The sequence below is a fragment of the Eleutherodactylus coqui genome, chromosome 13 (assembly GCF_035609145.1).
Source record: "Eleutherodactylus coqui strain aEleCoq1 chromosome 13, aEleCoq1.hap1, whole genome shotgun sequence".
NCBI classification, from domain to species: Eukaryota; Metazoa; Chordata; class Amphibia; order Anura; family Eleutherodactylidae; genus Eleutherodactylus; species Eleutherodactylus coqui.
The window spans coordinates 127,676,569-127,701,802 of record NC_089849.1 but is presented as its reverse complement, the minus strand read 5'-3'; the positions used below and the strand labels follow the sequence as shown (position 1 = coordinate 127,701,802).

At 47.8% G+C, this 25,234-nt stretch overlaps 1 protein-coding gene across 1 annotated transcript in view; it reads right to left on the bottom strand.

Moving 5' to 3' along the window:
- The window catches only part of LOC136587305 (membrane-spanning 4-domains subfamily A member 4A-like), a 64,626-nt gene that overhangs the window by 21,115 nt on the left and 18,277 nt on the right, over positions 1–25,234 (bottom strand). The window contains exons 2-4 of the mRNA XM_066585860.1: positions 23,261–23,433; positions 7,699–7,821; positions 7,562–7,618 (exon numbers count right to left, since the gene is read on the bottom strand). Of these exons, the coding sequence (XP_066441957.1) occupies positions 7,562–7,618; positions 7,699–7,821; positions 23,261–23,407 (327 nt within the window). The 5' untranslated portion in view covers positions 23,408–23,433. The remainder of the gene's footprint in view (positions 1–7,561; positions 7,619–7,698; positions 7,822–23,260; positions 23,434–25,234) is intronic.

Sequence of the window (25,234 nt, the reverse complement as noted above, 5' to 3'; positions counted from 1 at the left end):
AGGGCACCCTTAGTACTTGTCCTAATATATAGACCAGACATGACTACAGAGGACACCCTTAGTACTTGTCCTAATATATAGGCCAGACATGACTACACAGGACACCTATAGTACTTGTCCTAATATATAGGGACCAGACATGACTACACAGGACACCCTTAGTACTTGTCCTAATATATATAGGCCAGACATGACTACACAGGACACCCTTAGTACTTGTCCTAATATATATAGACCCAGACATGACTACACAGGGCACCCTTAGTACTTGTCCTAATATATAGGGACCAGACATGACTACACAGGGCACCCTTAGTACTTGTCCTAATATATAGACCAGACATGACTACAGAGGACACCCTTAGTACTTGTCCTAATATATAGACCAGACATGACTACACAGGGCACCCTTAGTACTTGTCCTAATATATAGGAGACCAGACATGACTACACAGGGCACCCTTAGTACTTGTCCTAATATATAGGGACCAGACATGGCTACACAGGGCACCTTTAGTACTTGTCCTAATATATAGACCAGACATGACTACACAGGACACCCCTAGTACTTGTCCTAATATATAGGAGACCAGACATGACTACACAGGACACCCTTAGTACTTTTCCTAATATATAGACCAGACATGACTACACAGGACACCCTTAGTACTTGTCCTAATATATAGGAGACCAGACATGACTACACAGGGCACCCTTAGTACTTGTCCTAATATATAGACCAGACATGACTACACAGGGCACCCTTAGTACTTGTCCTAATATATAGACCAGACATGACTACACAGGGCACCCTTAGTACTTGTCCTAATATATAGACCAGACATGACTGCACAGGACACCCTTAGTACTTGTCCTAATATATAGGGACCAGACATGACTACACAGGGCACCCTTAGTACTTGTCCTAATATATAGGGACCAGACATGACTACACAGGGCACCCTTAGTACTTGTCCTAATATATAGGGGACCAGACATGACTACACAGAGCACCCTTAGTACGTGTCCTAATATATAGGGGACCAGACATGACTACACAGGGCACCCTTAGTACTTGTCCTAATATATAGGGACCAGACATGACTACACAGGACACCCTTAGTACTTGTCCTAATATATAGGGGACCAGACATGACTACACAGGGCACCCTTAGTACTTGTCCTAATATATAGGAGACCAGACATGACTACACAGGACACCCTTAGTACTTGTCCTAATATATAGGCCAGACATGACTACACAGGACACCCTTAGTACTTGTCCTAATAGATAGACCAGACAGGACTACACAGGACACCCTTAGTACTTGTCCCAATATATAGGGACCAGACATGACTACACAGGACACACTTAGTACTTGTCCTAATATATAGACCAGACATGGCTACACAGGGCACCCTTAGTACTTGTCCTAATATATAGGGAACAGACATGACTACACAGGACACCCTTAGTACTTGTCTTAATATATAAACCAGACATGACTACACAGGGCACCCTTAGTACTTGTCCTAATATATAGGGACCAGACATGACTACACAGGGCACCCTTAGTACTTGTCCTAATATATAGACCAGACATGACTACACAGGACACTCTTAGTACTTGTCCTAATATATAGACCAGACATGACTACACAGGGCACCCTTAGTACTTGTCCTAATATATAGGGACCAGACATGACTACACAAGGCACCCTTAGTACTTGTCCTAATATATAGGCCAGACAGGGCTACACGTCCTAATATATATAGACCCAGACATGACTACACAGGGCACCCTTAGTACTTGTCCTAATATATAGGGACCAGACATGGCTACACAGGACACCCTTAGTACCTGTCCTAATATATAGACCAGACATGACTACACAGGGCACCCTTAGTACTTGTCCTAATATATAGACCAGACATGACTACACAGGACACCCTTAGTACTTGTCCTAATATATAGACCAGACATGACTACACAGGGCACCCTTAGTACTTGTCCTAATATATAGGGACCAGACATGGCTACACAGGGCACCCTTAGTACTTGTCCTAATATATAGACCAGACATGACTACACAGGGCACCCTTAGTACTTGTCCTAATATATAGGGACCAGACATGACTACACAGGACACCCTTAGTACTTGTCCTAATATATAGGGACCAGACATGACTACACAGGGCACCCTTAGTACTTGTTCTAATATATAGACCAGACATGACTACAGAGGACACCCTTAGTACTTGTCCTAATATATAGGCCAGACATGACTACACAGGACACCTATAGTACTTGTCCTAATATATATAGACCCAGACATGACTACACAGGGCACCCTTAGTACTTGTCCTAATATATAGGGACCAGACATGACTACACAGGGCACCCTTAGTACTTGTCCTAATATATAGGCCAGACATGACTACACAGGACACCCTTAGTACTTGTCCTAATATATAGACCAGACATGACTACACAGGACACCCTTAGTACTTGTCCTAATATATAGACCAGACATGACTACACAGGACACCCTTAGTACTTGTCCTAATATATAGACCAGACATGACTACACAGGGCACCCTTAGTACTTGTCCTAATATATAGGGACCAGACATGGCTACACAGGGCACCCTTAGTACTTGTCCTAATATATAGACCAGACATGACTACACAGGGCACCCTTAGTACTTGTCCTAATATATAGGGACCAGACATGACTACACAGGACACCCTTAGTACTTGTCCTAATATATAGGGACCAGACATGACTACACAGGGCACCCTTAGTACTTGTTCTAATATATAGACCAGACATGACTACAGAGGACACCCTTAGTACTTGTCCTAATATATAGGCCAGACATGACTACACAGGACACCCTTAGTACTTGTCCTAATATATATAGACCCAGACATGACTACACAGGGCACCCTTAGTACTTGTCCTAATATATAGGGACCAGACATGACTACACAGGGCACCCTTAGTACTTGTCCTAATATATAGGCCAGACATGACTACACAGGACACCCTTAGTACTTGTCCTAATATATAGACCAGACATGACTACACAGGACACCCTTAGTACTTGTCCTAATATATAGACCAGACATGACTACACAGGACACCCTTAGTACTTGTCCTAATATATAGACCAGACATGACTATACAGGGCACCCTTAGTACTTGTCCTAATATATGGACCAGACATGACTACAGAGGACACCCTTAGTACTTGTCCTAATATATAGGCCAGACATGACTACACAGGGCACCCTTAGTACTTGCCCTAATATATAGGGACCAGACATGACTACACAGGGCACCCTTAGTACTTATCCTATTATATACGAGACCCATACTTACACAGCGTACTCTTGGTAATTGCCTGTCCCTGCTAAGTGCGGCTCCTTTTCAGTAAAACAAAAAAAGGTTTGGTACTTGACTTGTAATAATGCTGCCACCCATTAGGTGGTGCTGTATCTATTTCATGTGCAGGTTGAAGGAGAGATAAGACATCATAAAACTGTCACATTCCTGAGCTCAGTAGACTGATTAAGTATTTATGTCTCCACTCTGTTTGTTTGTCTGTTTTAAGTGCAAAACCGTCTCAAATTTCTTTGTGTGAACGTTTGTATTTCAATCAATAGGGCTGTCCTCTCTGCATTTGTATGTTATATATGCTTCCGCTCCCAACCAGTTCCATTTAGCCTGATAAAGGATCGATAGAAGACCTTTAACCTTGCTGTAACATCATATATTTTTGTTAGCCAGTAAAAGCTATCATTTCTACAAGATCGCCTGGTTTCTCTCACTGAGAACAGTCACACTCCTCTTCAGTGTGAGCAACCATGCCTAGAGCTTGTGTGTCCAGATGATTGGGGATGCACCTTGTGGGCCGCATGCTGTGCACCCCGGCCCTATGTCTACACATGGGACTTGGAATTCTGTATCAGATAAAACAAACTGTTATGAGAGAGATTTCCAAATTAATCGGAATAGTAGAACAATGCGGACAGGAATCACAAAGGAAGACAAGTGATATAAAGGAAGATGCAGATCTCATTAAAGGGATATTCTCCTCTCAGCCTCCAATTGTGGCTAAAATGGTAATCTAAATACAACGACCTTGAGTGGTTTGGATTACAGAAACAACCAAAATTCCCATAATTCTGCATGTTCTTCCATGCCAAAAACAGACAGAAAACCGCCATTTTCCTTGGCGACTTCATCTGTGTGCACATACCCCAATAGCACCCTCATAGAGTAATTAGTCCCCTTCGCAGGAGGCAATCACAGAGCAATTAGCCCCGCTCGTGCCTACACATGTATATTAAGTAGAATGAGCTCCTTCCTCTCAGTATTGGACTTCGTATTACTTTATAGTCATCTTCCCCCGCTCTCCACATGGCATGCAGGACCCGTCGACCTGTGTAACTACAATTCTGCACCCCGTCAACTCATCCTTTCTATTCTCTATACTATACGTCTTGTGACTCACTACTGCAGACTGGTGCTGAAATTGGTGGAAGGTGGGCCCCCCTAGACACAGGGGGCCCCAGCAGCTGCCCGTACTCACCGGGCGCTGGATCCAGCCCAGCATGCATCATCATTAACAAAGGCACAGAAGTGTACAGTCGGCAGAGCTCTCACTGGGGGACAAAGGCCCACTCTGAGTTTCGCTACGGGGCTTTATGATTTCCCTATATGTAAGGAGGAAACTGATTGTTTTCTGTCCATTATAGAGACACGGTATTAAGATTCTGCTCCCTTAACCCCTTAATGCTACAGGGCGTACACTTATGACCTGCAGCGTCACAGTATGTGTAGATGGGGATTGCAGGGCGATTTCTCTTCATACCACATGGGTGCCGGCTGTTTCTTACAGCTGACACCCGGCAGCAATAGCTCTGATAAGCTGCGCGGCTGATTGGAGCTATTAACCCTTTGAATGTTGCTGTCAATTATGACCGCAGCATTTAAAGTCACCGAACGATGCTCAGGGGTCCCGTAAAGCTCCCCCGCCATGAGTTCGCAGGGAGCCGTGCGGGTGTCATGGCAGCCAGGGCCCTTCTGAAAGGCCCCAGGGCTGTCTTGGCAGATTGCCTATCAAGCCATGGCCGTAGAGTGACTTCATAGACTGCCTGCCAGATCGCAGTAGGATGTAGTGCTATGGCATTACATTGTACTGCACGTGCGATCAAAGCATCGCAAGTTGTAGAAAAAAAGTAAAAATAAGAAAAATAACGTTTTAATAATTATTGAATAAAAGTAAAAAAACAAAAAAGCTTTTGACATAATCATAATAAGGTAATCTAAATAAAACACCAAAAATACATATGTGGTATCACTGCATCCATAGAGATTGATCTGTCAAAGTAGCGCATTATTTACCCCGCATGGTGAACGTCGTCAGAAAAAAAAAAAGATTGCGTCACCCCGTCTCCAAGAAAAAATGCAATAAAAAGCAATCAAAAAGTCATATGTATTCTAAAATGGTGCCAATGCAAACGGCAGGACGTCCCGCAAATAATGAGCCTCGCACAACCATGTCGATGGAAAAATAAAAGCGTTATTGTCCACAGAAGAGGGCGGAGGAAAAGTATTTAACAAAATTAAATACTTTGAAAAAAACACAAGTAGTACGGCAAAAAAAAAACAACTATCTAAGTTTGGTATTATAACAATCGTACCGACCCGTAGAATAAAGTTATCAGGGCATTTTTGTTGCAGTTTGTGCGCCGTAGAAACAAGACACACCGGAAGATGGTGGAATTTTTTTTCTTTCATTTTACTCCATTTAGAACTTTTTAAAAGTTTTTCAGTACATTATATGGTACATTAAATAGAACCACTGAAAAATACAACTCGTCCCGCAAAAAACAACAAGCCCTCATACAGCGACGGCGATGGAGAAATAAAGGAGTTACGATTTTTTAAAAAGGGGGAAGGAAAAAACGGGGAAAAAAAGGGCCACGTTATTAAGGGGTTAAGAGCATCTAAGGGAGGGGGAGTGCTCTTCCTGTCTGCATTGTGCTTCTAGTTGACTGAAGCCCAAGTATAACCGGCTAGTCAATAAAGATGCTGCAAGATGTGGTCTGTCCCTGTGCGTCCAATAATCTCCGCCCTGCACATGCCAGGTACTATTGTATCTTGTCACCACCGGAAGTAGGGGTAGAGACAAGATTTAGGCTGCTTGACAGGCCGGTGACGCCCCCAGGAGCTGATTGGCTGATGCAGTTGCTCACTGTCCCTGAACTTGTAGCTTTTGTTTTCCTGTTAGGCTTACATTATTAGCTGTACATGCTTCCATGCTACAAGTGTGACAGGTGTGACATGGCAGCATTTAGAGGTAATAATGTAAGCCTAACAGCAAAACTAACCCTACCGCTCACCCTCCAGGGCAAGCAAACATCACTACAGACACTGTCCTCTCCCCATGCTGTAGCGCTGGGAATCTTGTCTGGCCGGCCGCCTGGGAACATACTTCGCCCAGGAAGATACTACACGCCCCATCTGCCTCTCAGTCAGGCGGTGACAGCTGCTGAACGGACAGGAAGCAGGGGAGCAGTACCACACACCTGGTAGGGCAGTGCCAGCCCGGTGGAGGGAGATGTGTGCCAGCAGCGCTACACATGCCTGACACACAGCGCTTGACCGAGGTGTGAGGCAGTGGGCAGCAGTAGCCAGCACCCGGGATGTGGAGATATGAGGGCTGAATTTTTATGAAAAAACACAGCAGACCATGAGCCAATGGGAAGCCAGGGACGTGAGAAGGGTGTCTACTGCAGCTAATGCTGTCAGCCCCTAGCTTCCGGTGGTGACAAGGTGGTACAATAGTACCCATGTGCCATACTGTAGAGTTGTGTGGGATCCTTTGGTCCATGAGGGACAGCCGCCATTATACTCCTGTACGGCCACCTGTGGCCCCCACTTTCCACCCTACCCGTCTGCCCAATGCCCAGAGTCTGCTTCATACACTCCTGATTACTAATGCTGCACATTAAGCAGAGAATGCTACATTCCTAGTTGTGTCTTCAGGCTGATGAAAGATCATTCGGTTTCACAAACACTTTGTGTGAATGAGGTTTTATTAACAATATAAAAATCACCCATGTTTATAGACTTCTTACTAGCCAAGTTAGTCCACTGCACACTGATGAGGGGCAAACCCCCCCAAAACAGCTGTCTGTGGATGGGTCCTGGCTTGGCTTACAATTCCCAGTCATTGTTATAAGACTTGTCTAAAAAGTTCAGCATCGACTTGCAGGAATGCTGCCCTCTGACAGGTGGCGCTGCAGAGTTATTGTTCCGTCTTCCCATTTGGGAGCATCCTGGTATTGTACCAAGATCACACATTTATGGACTATGCTAACACCCTAGTAAAAGCCCTAATGTCCACTAATGGGTTCTGGTCTTCTTGTGGACATGTGCAGCAGGTAACAGTTTACATGGACCTGGCGTATTCCATAGTCTCCATGCATCCACAACACACCATGCTTGGCACTAAATACATGCTTCATTGGGGTGTCTCACTTACCAGACATATGGATACATTGTGTTTACCAGCAATCATCAAGGACCCCGTTATAATGTACTGTGGGAGAGAATGAAAAGTTGTCAGAATGTAACAAAAAGGGGATTTGAATGACAGATCAGAGTGAACTGAATACTTACAAAGATGGGAGCCCAGAATACGGTTCCCGTGAAGAAGGAGTACGGGCCAATCAAATAGCTTAGATGAAGAAATCCGTTAATACCTAGAGCAATCTGGATGAGCGACACAACAATGACGACCGTCTGTGGAGCAAATATGACAGGATTCACAGATCTTCGTTCTCCAGGCTCATTGGAGTTTACAACAAACAGAATATAAGAACGTTGACATATTTGCTGCATTAGGATACAGTTTCTGCACCGCCACGAGTATTTTGAACATGCAATGCGTTGTGGGATAGCAATGAGACCGATGTCCCTCCTTACAGAAGAAAAGAACATAGTTGGCAGGTTAATGAAACTAGATACTTGTGGCCACTGGAAGGCTTCTATCTTATGGCAAGAGGGTTGTTAGGGAAAGCAGGGGGGCTTAAAACATGGAGATCCTTGGAAGGGTGGGATGTGGAGGGACTTGTGTGCTAGTCGGCTGAGGGATGATTGGTCAGCCAAATATTCCATTTGGATATGAAGGGATCGAATGTTTCGGACTGCCAGCATTTTTTCATTGGTGCAGCTAGATGAGACTAGAGAGGTTATTTCTTTCGGAGCCTTTCCCGTTGCGTGCGATTGTAAGACGCGTTCTGTGTAGTGTATGGCAGATGACTGTTCTGTATTCCAATGGGAAATTATCGCTAACAGTGGAAGCGCCAAACCAGGTTTGTTTTTAGATGCGTAGGGGTGGGGCGTTTTTATCATTTTAAACACCGTCTTCCATAAGGTGGAGATTGGGGGGGCAACTCCAGAAAATATGGAGCAGCGACCCCCCTTGTCTGCAGTTTCTCCAACATTTAGGGGATGCGCTGCTATAGATGTATGAGAGCTGTAATGGACTATAGTACTATCTGACCAATAAGTCATAGTTCTGCTCATGGTGGGACACCCAGGATGTAGGTCTTACGGCCCATTTTGGAGCGGTTTGCCATTCTTGAAGGGAGAATTGACTTAAGGTCCGTTTCCCGTTTCAGGAACTGTACTGTTTTCTTTAGAGACAGGTCGTCAGATGAAGATGCGTAGATTTGTTTAGCGCGATTCTTGTATTGGTGAAGGGTATGAGATATTTGGTCTCTTAGGATCGTTGGAATATTGATTTGCATGGCTGGGGGGGGGGGGGTGCCAAGATGTTCTTATTTGGAGGAATATAAAAAACTCAGAGGGAATTTCTATATTTTTTCTGGATTGAAGAGAGTGGCAGCAGTTGTCCGTTACAGTAAGTCGGCTACAGATTTAATCCCAGTGTTTGATCATATTTCGAGGGAGATTTCAGGGATGAGAAAGTGTAATGTTGACAGGGGATCGGAGTGATCCGACTATCTTGGGTAAGGAGGTCTTTTTTGAAACATGTTCTCCATCCTAATATAGTCACCTGTAGTGGGAGAGTATCATTTCTACGGGTTCTTTCTAGACGCTCCAGCTGATAGCAGGGTCTCTTCATGGACTTTCTACGATGAGCATATAGATTAAAGCAGCGTTCCCAACTCCAGTCCTCAGAGACCACCAACAGGTCATGTCTGAAGAACGTACAGGCAGGGATGGAAAGCCCATATGCTGTCATGATGAGTTTAAGAAAGGGAATTAGCGGTAGGACAAATTCCTATTTTCCCCTCATCGTCATGACAGCATACACATGGAGAAATACCAAATCAAAAGGAAGGTCTTCAGGGAGGGACTATAGCCGGTAACACTTTTCTTCCAAAGGCTGTAACTCAACCGGCCTCCAGATCTAGTCTATAATGTTTAACAATGGCGTGGATGTTCAATCAAGCTGGCAGAGCCACATGGTCTGTGGAGGTGCGAGCTTTTCCTGCCCTGGTGCAGTAGGCTAGCAATCCTTCAGGGTAGGGAAAGGGAACCCCCTGAGAACTGTAGGCCTCCTAAATAGCTTGTCTGACCCATCAGATGTTCATTTTCTTAGAAGCGGCCTTTCCCTTGGCCAGCCCCTGAAATTGAAAAGAGGTTAGTTATCAGCATTTCTGAAAGAAATGTGTTGCCTCTAGGTAAGGTAGTACTGCCCTCCTGAGGTCTAAATTGTGGAACTTCCATTCCTTCTTGTTCTGGGGGTCCTGGTAAAAGGAAGGAAGAGTAATTGATTGCCCCCTATGAAAGTCCATTAGAACTTTGGGTTGAAAAAAAAGGATCTAGCTTAAATAATATTTTGTCGAGATGGATCAACATATAGTGAGCCTTAGGGAGAGGGCCTGCATCTCTCCCACTCGTCTAGCTGATGTAATTGCTACTAACAGGGCTACTTTATACGTGAGAGTAGAAGTAGGCAAATCTGCTATAGGCCCAAAGGGAGGCTCACAAAGCGATTGCAGAACTAGGGTTACATCCCAAAGGGGGTAGTATTCCTGATAAAGGGGAGAAGCCTGCTAGCTCCCTTAAGGAATTTCCTAACCCACTTGTATTCTGCCAGGGAAAGTCAAAGAAAGCCCCCAAGGCTGCAACCTGTACTTTTAGAGTATTTGGGCTTAAACCGTTATCTAATCCTGCCTGTAAGTAGTTAAGGATTTTGGGGGTCCCTGGCTGAGGAAAGTCCTGGAGATCCTGTCCCATACACTAGGAAAATCTCCCCCAAATTTTTGAGTAGACTTTCCTAGTCGAGGGTTTAAGGCTTTCACAGAGGGTTAATACGACTTTATTAGATAGGCCTAGATCTAAGAATTGTACCCTCTCAGCACCCGGCGGTTAGCCTGAACCTCTGAGTCTCCAGGTACTCTAAGTGGTCCCTGGAGTAGAAGGTCTGGCCTCATCGGTAGGTGAATGGGATCCCTGATTGAAAGAAAGTTTACTAGTGGGAAACAGAGCCTCTTGGGCCAAAAGGGAGCCATCATCATCACGGTAGCTCTGGACCTTTTTTAGCACCAGAGAGATTAAAGGTAGGGGAGAAAATGCATAAGCTAGGTCCCAGTCACATACATGTGAGGATGTTCATGCCTACTGACTGAGCATCCGTGCCCGGGAGAAGATTTTTCCCTGGAAGCGAACAAGTCTATTTGTTGGGATCCCCATTCCATGGTGAGCATTTGAACCTTTGAGGATGCAGTGCCCAATCTCTGGGGTCCACTTCCCTCCTGCTGAGGTAGTTTGCCATGAAAAGCCGATAGTGATCGGGTCAGTTTATCTTTGCTGGCACCTGTTGAACATGAGGATCCCTGGTGGGGAATAAGTGATAAAGCAGTTATGTTACTCATTTCCCACTTATCTGTAATTAAACAGTATGGGTTGCCAATACTACACTTAACTGCATGGGCTCATCTGGGTTCTGAACCTGGGACCTCTCACACCCAAAGCAAGAATCACACCCCTAGACCAACCATCTGTTGCGAAGGGATTTTCAGACTGTGCTTAATTCTTTGAAATTTGATGTTTGAGTTCCTTTGTGAGAACTCCAAGACCTCTGTACATACTTTCCTCGTAGGTGGGCCCCCCAGCCAGAGGAGCTGCAACAGCTGTAATGACGACTGAAGGATCTTGATTCCACTTTGTAGTTTTAGTAATATTATCTACAGACATCCACCAACAAAGGGAATCCATGACCTTAAGTGACATGGAGACCACTCGATTTAGGGAAAAACTGGGTTCTGTCCCAGATTTTCTAAGGATGAAGGATTGCAGTCCTCTGCTACGGAAATGGGCACAGGCACAATACCAACGCAGGAGGTCATTAGGCCCAAGACTCTCATGGCCTCTCTAATGGATACCCGTGAAAAACTGTAGAGGGCTACACAGGCTTCCAACACATGTTGCCTTTTGGAGGGGGGCAGGGAGGAGCACTGGAGGTGGAAATTTAGCATAACCCCCAGAATTTTTTTGGACTTGAGTTTCGGGCTGGATCCCTGTGTGTTAATAAGCCATCCCAATTTTCGTAGCAGAGCAAGTGTCAATTCAAACTGTGAATGCAAACTTGCTGGGGATTCTGTGATAAGAAGGAAATCATCTAGATAAGGAATAATAATTATACCTAATCTGCGCAAATGTGCCACCCTCTCTCAAACCACTTTAGAGAAAACCTGATGGGCGGAGGAGATCTCAAAGGGCAAACAAACAATTGGAAGTGGTGGACCGAACCCTCCATCTGCAATGCGAACCTCAGATATCTCTGAAAGTCAGGATGTATAGAGATGTGGCAATAGGCTTCCTTTAAAACTATAATGGACATGACAATGTTAACAATGAGCTACGTTAATCAAGGGGGGCATTGCTTTAACGGCCATTTAATTTTTTTAAAAAGTTTATTGTGGTTCGATAAGAACTGTCTAGTTTCTGTATCAAGAATAGCAGGGAATAAAACCCTTTCTGGTAGTCTTGTTCAGGAACACGAACACTAATCCCTAAACATAAGGCCTGTTGAAGGGAGGGTGACTGGTGAGAGATTTCCATGAATCTCCTTGGAAGTAATGAGGAGAAGTCAACCCATAGCCGTCTTAGATGTAATATTCTCCGGACTAAATATGTGTTGGCCTTGGAACGGCAAGGCGCAGAGTATGCTCTTTGACAAGCTATCCCCATACTTAACCCACACGGCTCTTCTGACAAATTCCATACAGATGACTGTTAGGAATCCTGCGGCCACCCTTTTGGTAAATTAACATAGCGAGTTGAACCCGCCATACTGACATTGATCTAGCCACAGACGTGGCCATGACCGCTATTATTGCATGAGTTGTCTACACCTGTGTAGATTTTCAGGGTAGTAATACTATTCTGCTGACCCTTTAATGGGGAAGTGTTCCCACTTAAGGCCACGTAGGTGGCAGTTGGGGAGTCCCGGGTGGTGGTTACAACGCAGGAATCGAACCGGGAATCTCCTGAGCTCCAGTCGGTAGCTCTCACTACTGAGCCATCCCCCTGTGGGCTGTTAGATTTAATTGTTAGGGCAGATGTAGCACAAGCTTTCCGCATCACACTATCCACTTTCTTATCCATGGGCTCCCGTAAGTGGGAGACATCCTAAAAAGGCAAGGCGGACATCCTGGATATTTTAGAGATGGATTTATCCACTTTGGGGATATTTATTAAAAACTGCTATATCCTTCTCTGAAAATAGGCGCCTATCTTTAACGTACTTTGATAACACGGGACCATGCTCCGTGTATTGCCATTCTTTGAATTAGGTGTTTCAGGGTCGCATTTACCGGAAACACGGGCTTTATGCCAGGGTATAAGACCTGCAAACATCTCGTCCTTGTATGGAATGAGGATGCTGTATTTCTTCCTCCATTTGCCCTGAGGGGTAGCTGATGGAGGCTGGGCATAGGGTCAGACGTTTTGTGTATCCCTGTCCTGTGAGACATGGAGTGCAGATGTTATAGTGTGTGACATGGTGGTAGTGTACATTGATCGGCCCATTGGACCACTCATGGTTTGTAGGTCTCAGATTTCTTCTAGCGGACATCCCAGCAGCAGATCCAGCAGAGTCCTGAAGAGTCCTGAAGAGCACTGGAGGATTTGGAGCCCATCCTTGCTTACACCTGCCGAGCTTTCATTGCAGCTGCAGTATCTCATTTCAAATCCTTGTGGGTTCTCCGCTAATCTACGCCCTCTCAGGCTGCGGACGAGGCTTTGCCCCTTTGTGGAACGTCTGACGTTAGTCCGGCGTCAGACCACGAAAAAGACGACTCCTACCGCTGGTGAGACCCACGAGGAGGCCACCACCCTTACTTGAGCTCCGGTCTGCACAGACACCAGCAAACCCCTTGTGGGACCAACCCCCCTGGGGAGGCCAGGCTATAAAGATGGAGACCGCTCCCGGACTGGCAGGCAGGGGGGCCCTTCCTTGGGTCCCTGCCCGCGCTGACACTGATGAAGCCCAGGAGAGTTACTTCCTCCACCGGGGAGGTCAGGCAGGATCATAGAGATCTTCCGCCTGCTGTCCTGTAGGGACAGGAAGACACTGGTGATCAGGTGGGGGGAGGTGCTTTTATACTCTTCCACTTCCTGTCCCAACAGGAGTCCAGAGGACAACCTCCATGTGTATGCGGTCATGATGACAAGGGGAAATACATGTTTAGTATCACTGTATCCCTAAAAGTCTTATCTATCAAAGTAATGCATTATTATTAATCACATGGTGAACGTCATCCGAAATAAAAATTAAGAACGCCAGAAATGCACTTTTTTTGGTCATTCTGTCTCCAAGAAAGAAATGCAATAAAAAGTGATTGAAAAGTCATATGTATTCCAAAATGGTAATAATGCAAATTACCGGACGGTCCCACAAGAAATGAGCACAACTATGTGGACAGAAAAATAAAAAGTTATCATACGCAGAAAATGATAAAAAAATGAAATGCCTTTGAAAAAAAATAAAAGTATAGCAAAAAGCCCCAAAGCATATAAGTGTGGTGTCATAGTAAACGTACTGACCCGGAGAGTTAGGCTACACTGGCATGTTTGTTGCAGTTTGTGGCCCATAGAAGCAAGACGCACTGAAAGATGGCGGAATTTCATTTTTTTTTCATTTTACTCCACTTAGAACTTTTTGAAAGTTTTTCAGTACATTAAATCGCACCAGTAAAAACTACAACTCGTCCCGCAAACAACAACAACCCTCAGACAGCGACGGAGATGGAGAAATAAAGGAGCTACCATTTATTTTAATGAAAAACAATGCTTGGTCACTGAGGGGTTAAATAACTTGAAAATGAGCCGCGCCGCTAATATTCAGCTTTATCAGCGGAATCAGCAGGTTTTAATTTTACAGAAACATCAATTACTTTCTGTTATGAAAATTTTTTAAAAAATTCTTACACGGTTATTAATGTCTAATACCCAGCTTCCTCCAACGGTGCGGTACGCAGGACCTGCTGCACACTACCACCAGTGCACAAGTCGCTGCAGCACGTAGGTTGGGAGTTGCACAGCTCATTTACATGCATCCACCCAGCTTTCTAGTAACAACGCTCTGGGCTATGACCACATAGAAAGCCTAATGTTCATGGCATACAGACAATGGCTCCTTCGTCTCACGCACACATAGTGCATGGACGTTATCCTTTATGCTTCTTGCATAAATACCAGTGCAGCGTCCCAAAGGGTGACTTAGGACATGGGGCATACGCTGAGGAGCTGGGAGGGTAGAGTGGTCCCTTGTCACGGTGGCACTTATCAGGCTCCCTCCCAGAGGGACACGCGCTGACTTGGCCAGAGCAGTGCTGGGCCTCTTCCGGACACCTATAGGAGAGGGATGGCCAATATAGATGGAACAGGAATACATTGTCACGCATGACACCATCGTTCCTTTTACCCACCGGTATGACCCTCGGCGGTAATAAAGAGAATTTACACACACTGTAAGGTTGAAGGACCTCAGTCCCTGGGAGCGGTCAGGGCCTAGCAAAACTTTACCTGGAAACATCAATGTCACGCAAATCAGGAACACACTGGTGCAGGTAAGAACAATTGGTTGGAGGTCAGGGAGGAAACTCAGGATGACACTGGTCCTGCAGGCCTGTGTTATCTGTCAGGTACCGCTCCTGGAAGGGAAACTCTCTGGAGGAGGATAGGGGTAGGGTCACTTCACAGACACTCTCGTAACACAGTACCTCTGCACGGTGGTCTTGGCCTTCTTTTCTCATGCGCTCTCTGTCTCTTTCTCCTCACTCTATTGGCTCCTGGCATTAATGTCCTCAGGATACCTCTACTCTTCCTCCATCATTTCACCACATGAGGGTTGAAGATACCCCCATGTGGCTCTCTGCTGTAGATTCTGTGATGGACTCAAGACTAGAGATGAGCGAACGTACTCGTCCGAGCTTGATACTCGTTCGAGTATTAGCGTGTTCGAGATGCTCGTTACTCGTATCGAGTACCACGCGATGTTCGGGTTACTTTCACTTTCATCTCTGAGACGTTAGCGCGCTTTTCTGGCCAATTGAAAGACAAGGAAGACATTACAACTTCCTCCTGTGATGTTCCAGCCCTATACCGCCCCTCTGCTGTGAGAGGCTGGCGAGATCAGGTGTCACCCGAGTATTAAAATCGGCCCCTCCCGCGGCTCGCCACAGATGCGTTCTGACATAGCTGAGGGAAAGTGCTATTGTGTTGGAGCTGCTGTAGAGAGAGCGTTAGGAGTTATTGTAGGCTTCAAGAACCCCAACGGTCCTTCTTAGGGCCACATCTAACTGTGTGCAGTACTGTGGAGGCTGCTTTTTGCAGTGTTGCACATTTTTTTTTTTTTTGGTATATCGGCCGTGCAGAGCATTGCGCCCTGCAGTAATACTACAGGGACAGAAGTGTGGAGGCAGGGAGAGCGTTAGGAGTATTTTAGGCTTCAAGAACCCCAACGGTCCTTCTTAGGGCCACATCTAACCGTGTGCAGTAGTATGGAGGCTGCTTTTTGCAGTGTTGCACTTTTTTTTTTTTTTTTTGGTATATCGGCCGTGCAGAGCATTGCGCCCTGCAGTAATACTCCAGGGACAGAAGTGGTGGTTAGGCAGGGACAGAAGACATATTAATATTATTGATTGAATATAGGCAGTGGGCCTTTTCTAAAAAATATTGGTCAAAAAATCTATTTGGCCTGCCTGTCACTGTGCTCAGTATTCTGGGTCTGTCTGTGCTGGGTGTAGTAGTTCTACAAAATCATACGCAGCCAGCTAAGTGTTACAGCAGGCTTGCGCCAAATTATTTCCTGGTGTTCCGTAAGCGAAGTCAGCCTCCAACCACAGGCCAATAAGCGGCACATTTAATTACAGCGTTCTGTTTCTGCACTACTGGTAATACAGCATGCTGAGGGGTAGGGGTAGGCCTAGAGGACGTGGGCGCAGGCGAGGACGCCGAGGCCCAAGTCAGGGTGTGGGCACAGGCAGAGCCAGTGCATTGGCCAGGGGCAGAGGCAGGGCCAGACCGAATAATCCACCAACTGCTTCCCAAACCGCCCCCTCGCGCCATGCCACCCTGCAGAGGTCAAGGTGCTCTACGGTGTGGCAGTTTTTCACAGAGACGCCTGACGACCGACGAACAGTGGTGTGCAACCTTTGTCACGCCAAGATCAGCCGGGGAGCCACCACCACCAGCCTCACCACCACCACCATGCGCAGGCATATGATGGCCAAGCACCCCACAAGGTGCGACGAAGGCCGTTCACCGCCTCCAGTTTGCACCACTGCCTCTTCCCCTGTGCCCCAACCTGCCACTGAGATCCAACCCCCCTCTGAGGACACAGGCACTACCGTCTCCCGGCCTGCACCCACACCCTCACCTCCGCTGTCCTCGGCCCCATCCAGCAATGTCTCTCAGCGTAGCGTCCAGACGTCGCTAGCGCCACTGTTTGAGCGCGAGCGCAAGTACGCCGCCACGCACCCGCACGCTCAAGCGTTAAACATGCACATTGCAAAATTGATCAGCCTAGAGATGCTGCCGTATAGGCTTGTGGAAACGGAGGCTTTCAAAAGCATGCTGGCGGCGGCGGCCCCGCGCTACTCGGTTCCCAGTCGCCACTACTTTTCCCGATGTGCCGTCCCAGCCCTGCACGACCACGTCTCCCACAACATTGTACGCTCCCTCACCAACGCGGTTACTGCCACGGTCCACTTAACAACGGACACGTGGACAAGCACAGGCGGGCAGGGCCACTATATCTCCCTGACGGCACATTGGGTGAATTTAGTGGAGGCTGGGACAGAGTCAGAGCCTGGGACCGCTCACGTCCTACCCACCCCCCGAATTGCGTGCCCCAGCTCGGTGGTGGTATCTGCGGTGGTGTATGCTTCCTCCACTAAACCACCCTCCTCCTCCTCCTCCTACGCAACCTCTGTCTCGCAATCAAGATGTGTCAGCAGCAGCATGTCGCCAGCAGTCGGTGTCGCGCGGCGTGGCAGCACAGCGGTGGGCAAGCGTCAGCAGGCCGTGCTGAAACTACTCAGCTTAGGAGAGAAGAGGCACACGGCCCACGAACTGCTGCAGGGTCTGACAGAGCAGACCGACCGCTGGCTTGCGCCGCTGAGCCTCCAACCGGGCATGGTCGTGTGTGACAACGGCCGTAAGCTGGTGGCGGCTCTGCAGCTCGGCAGCCTCACGCATGTGCCATGCCTGGCCCATGTCTTTAATTTGGTGGTTCAGCGCTTTCTGAAAAGCTACCCACGCTTGTCATACCTGCTCGGAAAGGTGCGCCGGCTCTGCGCACATTTCCGCAAGTCCCACACGCACGCTGCCACCCTGCGGACACTGCAACATCGGTTTAATCTGCCAGTGCACCGACTGCTGTGCGACGTGCCCACACGGTGGAACTCTACGCTCCACATGTTGGCCAGGCTCTATGAGCAGCGTAGAGCTATAGTGGAATACCAACTCCAACATGGGCGGCGCAGTGGGAGTCAGCCTCCTCAATTATTTACAGAAGAGTGGGCCTGGTTGGCAGACATCTGCCAGGTCCTTGGAAACTTTGAGGAGTCTACCCAGATGGTGAGCGGGGATGCTGCAATCATTTGCATCACCATTCCTCTGCTATGCCTCTTGAGAAGTTCCCTGCAAAGCATAAAGGCAGACGCTTTGCAATCGGAAACGGAGGCGGGGGAAGACAGTATGTCGCTGGATAGTCAGAGCACCCTCCTGTCTATATCTCAGCGCGTTGAGGAGGAGGGGGAGGAGCATGAGGAGGAGGGGGAAGAGACAGCTTGGCCCACTGCTGAGGGTACAGATGCAGCTTGCCTGTCATCCTTTCAGCGTGTATGGCCAGAGGAGGAGGAGGAGGAGGAGGAGGAGGAGGAGGAGGAGGAGGAGGATCCTGAAAGTGATCTTCCGAGTGAGGACAGCCATGTGTTGCATACAGGTACCCTGGCACACATGGCTGACTTTATGTTAGGATGCCTTTCTCGTGACCCTCGCGTTACACGCATTCTGGCCACTACGGATTACTGGGTGTACACACTGCTCGACCCACGGTATAAGGAGAGCCTTTCCACTCTCATTCCCGAAGAGGAAAGGGGTTCGAGAATGATGCTATACCACAGGGCGCTGGTGGACAAACTGATGGTAAACTTCCCATCTGACAGCGCTAGTGGCCGAAGGCGCATTTCCGCGGCCCAGGTAGCAGGGGGGGCGCAGAGATCAGGCAGCATGTACAGCGCAGGCAGGGGAACATTATCCAAGGCCTTTGCCAGCTTTATGGCTCCCCAGCAAGACTGTGTCACCGCTCCCCAGTCAAGGCTGAGTCGGCGGGAGCACTGTAAAAGGATGGTGAGGGAGTACGTAGCCGATCGCACGACCGTCCTCCGTGACGCCTCTGCCCCCTACAACTACTGGGTGTCGCAGCTGAACACGTGGCCTGAACTCGCGCTGTATGCCCTGGAGGTGCTTGCTTGCCCTGCGGCTAGCGTCTTGTCAGAGAGGGTGTTTAGTGCGGCTGGGGGAATCATCACAGATAAGCGTACCCGCCTGTCAACCGACAGTGCCGACAGGCTAACACTCATCAAGATGAACAAAGGCTGGATTTCCCCAGACTTCTCTTCTCCACCAGCAGACAGCAGCGATACCTAAGCAATACGTAGGCTGCACCCGCGGATGGAAGCATCGTTCTCTCTCACCATCCAAAACGGGGACCTTTTAGCTTCATCAATCTGTGTATAATATTCCTCCTCCTCCTCCTCCTGCTCCTCCTCCTGAAACCTCACGTAATGACGCCGAACGGGCAATTTTTCTTAGGCCCACAAGGCTCAGTCATATTACTTTTGTAAACAATTTTTAGACGTTTCAATGCTCATTAAAGCGTTGAAACTTTCACCTGAACCAATTTTTATTTTAACTGGGCTGCCTCCAGGCCTAGTTACCAATTAAGCCACATTAACCAAAGCCATTAATGTGTTTCACCTGCCCTCTTGGCTGGCCATGGCCAATTTTTCTGATGTACATTAGTACTGTTGGTACACCAATTTTTGGGGGCCCTCGCCTACAGTGTAATCCAATTAATTTTTAGCCCACCTGCATTAAAGCTGACGTAACATCAGCTGTGATGGGCACTGCAATGGGATATGTTTATGTACCGCCGGTGGCTTCCTGGCACCCACCCATGCTGTCGGTGCACACGGAGTTGTAACTGCATGTGTCCACTTCTAAAGAACCCCAGTCTGACTGGGCCATGCAGTGTGGGCCGAAGCCCACCTGCATTTAATCTGACGTTAGCTCTGCTGTCCAGGGCACTGCAATGGGATACATTTATGTACAGCCGGTGGGTTCCAGGGAGCCACCCATGCTGTGGGTCCACACGGAATTCCTATTGTGGAGTTGGGGATTCCCAGTTGTACCTGCCTGTGCCTATTTATAAAAAAACGCGGTCTGACTGGGGCATGCAGACACCTTGACAGAATGAATAGTGTGTGGCACATAGGTTCCCCATTGCTATGCCCACGTGTGCAGCTCCTGACGGAGGTGGCACAGGATTGGATTTCTCATTGCTTCTGTACAGCATTGTGGGCTATCGCCCCGCCCCTTTTAAAGAGGGTCGCTGCCTAGCCGTGCCAACCCTCTGCAGTGTGTGCCTGCGGTTCCTCCTCTGGCAGACGCACTTATAAATAGACATGAGGGTGGCGTGGCATGAGGGCAGCTGAAGGCTGCGCAGGGACAACTTGGTGTGCGCTGTGGACACTGGGTCGTGCGGGGGGGGGGGGGGGGGGTTGGGCAGCATGTAACCCAGGAGAAGTGGCAGCGGAGTGTCATGCAGGCAGTGATTGTGCTTTGTTGGAGGTAGTGTGGTGCTTAGCTAAGGTATGCCATGCTAATGAGGGCTTTTCAGAAGTAAAAGTTGTTGGGGGGGGGGGTGGCCCCACTCTTGCCGCTATTGTGGCTTAATAGTGGGACCTGGGAACTTGAGATGCAGCCCAACATGTAGCCCCTCGCCTGCCCTATCCGTTGCTGTGTCGTTCCCATCACTTTCTTGGGTTTTGCAGATTTTCACAAATGAAAACCTTAGCAAGCATCGGCGAAATACAAAAATGCTCGGGTCGCCCATTGACTTCAATGGGGTTCGTTATTCGAAACGAACCCTCGAGCATCGCGAAAAGTTCGTCTCGAGTAACGAGCACCCGAGCATTTTGGTGCTCGCTCATCTCTACTCAAGACTCATTCTTAAGGCCCCCTGTTCACGGGCGTAGCGGGAGCAGGAGCCGGCAGATGGATGTCTGCTGTCAGTCTATCTGACAGATAGGCTGACCGCAGAGAAGCACGGCAATTCGCAGCATGCTGTGAATTGCCGGCCGCGAGCGAACAATCGCAATGATTCTCCGCTCATGGACAGGGGGCCGGCGCTTTCCATAGCAACGCTATGGAAAGATTCAGATGGCGTGATTCGCCGGCGATATCACGCCCGTGGACAGGGGGCTTTACTCAAATCACTCATTTATAATCTCTCACATACCACATGACAGGACATAAATTGATACATTGCAGGCATCTCCCAGTCTCATGCAGACATTAACCCTTCATCTGCTGCAGCTGTGCAATACACATAACAGGAGACTAGACAATTTGCACAGTGCATATACACAAAAGACATGACATTTATGGAGGGGCCAGCAATAGATGTTCTGGGCCACTACAGCAGCAAGGGGTTAAAATGTCATGTTCTGCGTGAGCAAAGATATTATTGCCATCTGAAGAAAATTACCAATGCTTTCCACTATGCTAACTAAATCTGGGTACTGGTGTATCTTGACGCCACCAGGAAGTAGTGCTGAAGAGAAAACTGACAGCCCGGTGACGCCCCCTGTACCTCATTGGCTGATGAGATGGCTCCCCTGCAGGTCCTGGAAGGTGAGCACCATCCTCTCGTCCCAGCTCCCGGCAAGCAGTTGTCCTCCCCACTGCTGCTGTCAGTCTGGCAGGCTCCCCGGGCGCCCCGGATGTAACCTCCGTGATGCAGTGTTCAGTGTCCCAGGTTCCCCCGGCCGTTTTGTTGCTGCACACTGCTGTACTCTTTGGCCGGCCCTCCTCGCGGCTTCCTTCTCTCCCAACTGCTGGAAGGACATGCACTGTATGCAGAGCCAGTGACGGCAGTACAGTGCACTCCGGCCCTTCCCTGCTGCTGCTGTTCCCCGGTGTCCGTGTCCCTTGTGTCCGTAGCGAACAGGCTGTAGAAGGCAGATGGAAGGGGGTGGCTGCATCGTGTGTAGAGATCTTAGCCTGCCCTGGAGGGTTAGGGCTCCGGCACACTTGCAGTTTTTTCACGCAATTGTCAATGGGATTTTCTAACGTTAAAAACGCATCGCACAAAAATTGCAAAGCACAAACTTGTGATGCGTTGGTAACATTAGAAAGTCTCATTGACAATCGCGTAAATCGCGTATTCTACTGTTAGGACAATAATCCCTTAACCGTAACCGTCCAGGGCAGTCAAAAATCTCTACACACAGTACTGCTAGGATCTTACAAAATTCCACCTATCGGGAGCTAGGGGTATGACGGGCATACCTCCATCCAAGCCCTGTCAGACACAGAGCTTCTGGTGGCGTCAAGATACACCAGTACCCCAAATCTGTAGAGGTACCGTATTCTCATCTTGGCCAATCATGGTTGCGATGACAACAGCCCCCTGTACGAGGTGGCCAGAAGTATGGAAACAGCAGAGCGGGGCCGTGCTACACGGTTACTTCATTGGAATTATAAGAGTAGTGCAGCACAATGAATAACTCGGCAGCTGCGCTATTTCTGTAGTTCCCATTCACTTTCATGGGAGTTACAGCCACATCTATCAGACTCTTATGGCTAATCCTGTGGAGACTCCATAAAAGTCTGAGATGGAAATACCCATTTAACCCCTTAAGGACGCGGCCTATTTTGGTCATAAGGATGCAAAATTTTGGGGGGGGATTTTCATCTCCACTTTTCAAAAGCCATAACTTTTTTTTTTTTTTTTGCCATTTGAGCGATCATCTTGCCATGTAAATGCACAGCGATCATCGCTCAAAAGATGGAAGATGAGAGAACTTTGAGCGAGAATCATTGTTTCTAAATGTGCCTTTAGACTGCAGGACCGCTGTCATCCTGTGTTTCCTCCCGGACCTCAAATCTGCTGTTTTGCAGCATGTCCGTCTTTTGCATTTGTGCCTTGTACCAAGTTTTCTTCAAGTAAAGTTTTGCCAGGGCCTGAGGTAGTTTAACACTGTCTGCCGGTCCTTTAATTACCGACAAGGGTCATACCGGTGGGTAAAGGGAATGGTGGCGTCACCCGTGACAACCTTATCTCCTGTTTCCATGTTTAATGGCCATCCCTCTACTATGGGTGTCCGGAAGTGCCTTAGCGCTGCTCTGGCCAAGGCAGCGTGTGTCCCTCCAGGAGGGAGCCTGGTAAGTACCACCGTGACAAGTAACCACTCTACCCTCCCAGCTCCTCAACTTATGCCCTGCGTCCTGAGTCACCCTACGGGACACTGCCCATGGACTTCACAGAAGGACACTACGGGAATGAGGGAGCATAAAAGATATATCCCCAGCCCCCCAAACCCCACCATAACTTAGTTTGCAGCACTGTTCGGAGCGGAGAGGGCCCTTTAAGTCATGATGAAACACCTTTATTCTATAGTATACTCACTCCTATGGCCAAAGGCTTTCCCTTGAGGAACTCATGATAGAAGGTCAGTGGAAGAGAAGAGCCGGTCAACACTGGAAGGGGATTCACAATTGTCTGATCGTTGCCGTAGACATTTTGTGACATAGGGATGCTCGTATATGAATCCATAGAAGAACCTTTAAGGATGTGGGACCCTTTAAAGAAAAGAAGAAAGGATGTAATGTTACCATTCTACATTGCAAAGCATGAAGCTGAAGGGCTTATTCACACGAGCGCATATACACCGCGTTTTTATGCCGACCGTATATACGCATGTACGCGATCATCTGAGGCATTGCTTTGCAATGCATTCGTTCACATGGGCGATTATGTGGCACGTAAAAACATTGACCCGCTGAAAAGAGAACATACGTGACTGAAATACGTCCGCCATATATACAGCGGCCAAAAAGGAGGCTCTGGGACGATCTCGTGGCCAATATATGCCAGTGGGTCCCATAGACTCCTATGGAAACAGGGGGAAAAGGGAAGGGGAGACATTTTAGCAGTGTCCAACGGGCACCTGTGTGCCTGTATATAGGCATTGGAAGGCATCCCGAGGGGTTTTGCTGAGTGAGGGTTTTTCAGGGTGCAGTGTATTTTTTCACTAAAAGCGACACTCACGGTGAAAATGGTGGCGTGATCGCAGAAAAACGCCCATTCACGTGTTTTTATGGCGGGCAAACGTAAAAAACAGTATGCTCGTGTGAATGAACCCAGAGCCCCACAACGACAGACAATAATCTGTGGAGGTCATTATACAATTCTCGTCTAAGTCAATACGATATTCATGAAGTAAAAAGGACAAACACTGTTCAAACCAAGAGATGTTCTTTGTACAGATGGAGCAATCAATGCAATGACTAGTGGAGCGGGCCCACAGCCGAGGAGATTGGGGGGGAGATAAGGATTTATGCCATGGGGTTCTACCATCTCCTCCCCTGAGGGTAGCTTGGAAAACCTTCAAGTTACTGATGGCGGAAGTCACAAGGAAATGACAACTAGCGGTTACCTCAAAGTCCGTTGTCACTCGTGACGCCACCGTTCCATCCTCTACGGTAAATCTTGAGGTTGCAATAAAGTATTCCACACACAGGGATAACTTTCTGAACATAACTGGGAACGGTCGGTAATGTCCGTTTAATTCAACTTCCACCAAAGTTACAGTACGGCAATGTAAATTACACTCTGAAGGTGGTGTGACAGGGAGGCTCTCTCGGGGAGATCCAGACAAGCCACAGTCCTAGTTATCTGTGTGATCCTGCTCCTGGTGACTCTCCTTTTACTCTCTACCGGTCACCACTCCCACTTCAGGTGCTTTCCTGCTTTCTCTCTCTTTCGGTGTTCTAGTAATGACATCAGCACATCCTGGGTAAAGAAGTCCCAGGCCAAGCAGAGGGATGTCTCTCAGCCTCTTCCATTCTTTACCACACAGACCAGACAATGTCTGTGCGGCTCACTAACTTGCAGACTCTCTAGACTGACTCCAACCAAACAACTAAACTAACTCACTTGCATTCCCCTTGCAATCACATATATAAAAGATAGTCACATGACACACAAGATACAGTTCTCAGACATAACCCAGACTTTAACCCATTCAGTGCTGCAGAGGTGCAACACACATCAAATGCATACCACATAGGAGACACTGCCAATACAATTAGCCCGAGACAAACATTTACCACTATGGAGGGGCATGGCTATACTACACCAGTGCATTGTTACTAGAGTACATTGTATTCAAGGAATAATGCAAATACTGATTGAGCTAGTTCCTTCTTCTAGATGCTCCGCGCTGCCCGCAAGTTCTGCATCACATGTTTTAATTAACAGAGGAAACTGTCAGCAATAGGATGTAGGAGCAGAGAAAGAAGACAACACAGAAACAGCCATCCAACATAACGCAGAGCACAAGGTGACCTCCACATCTACACGGGTCTGACCGCGACCCGT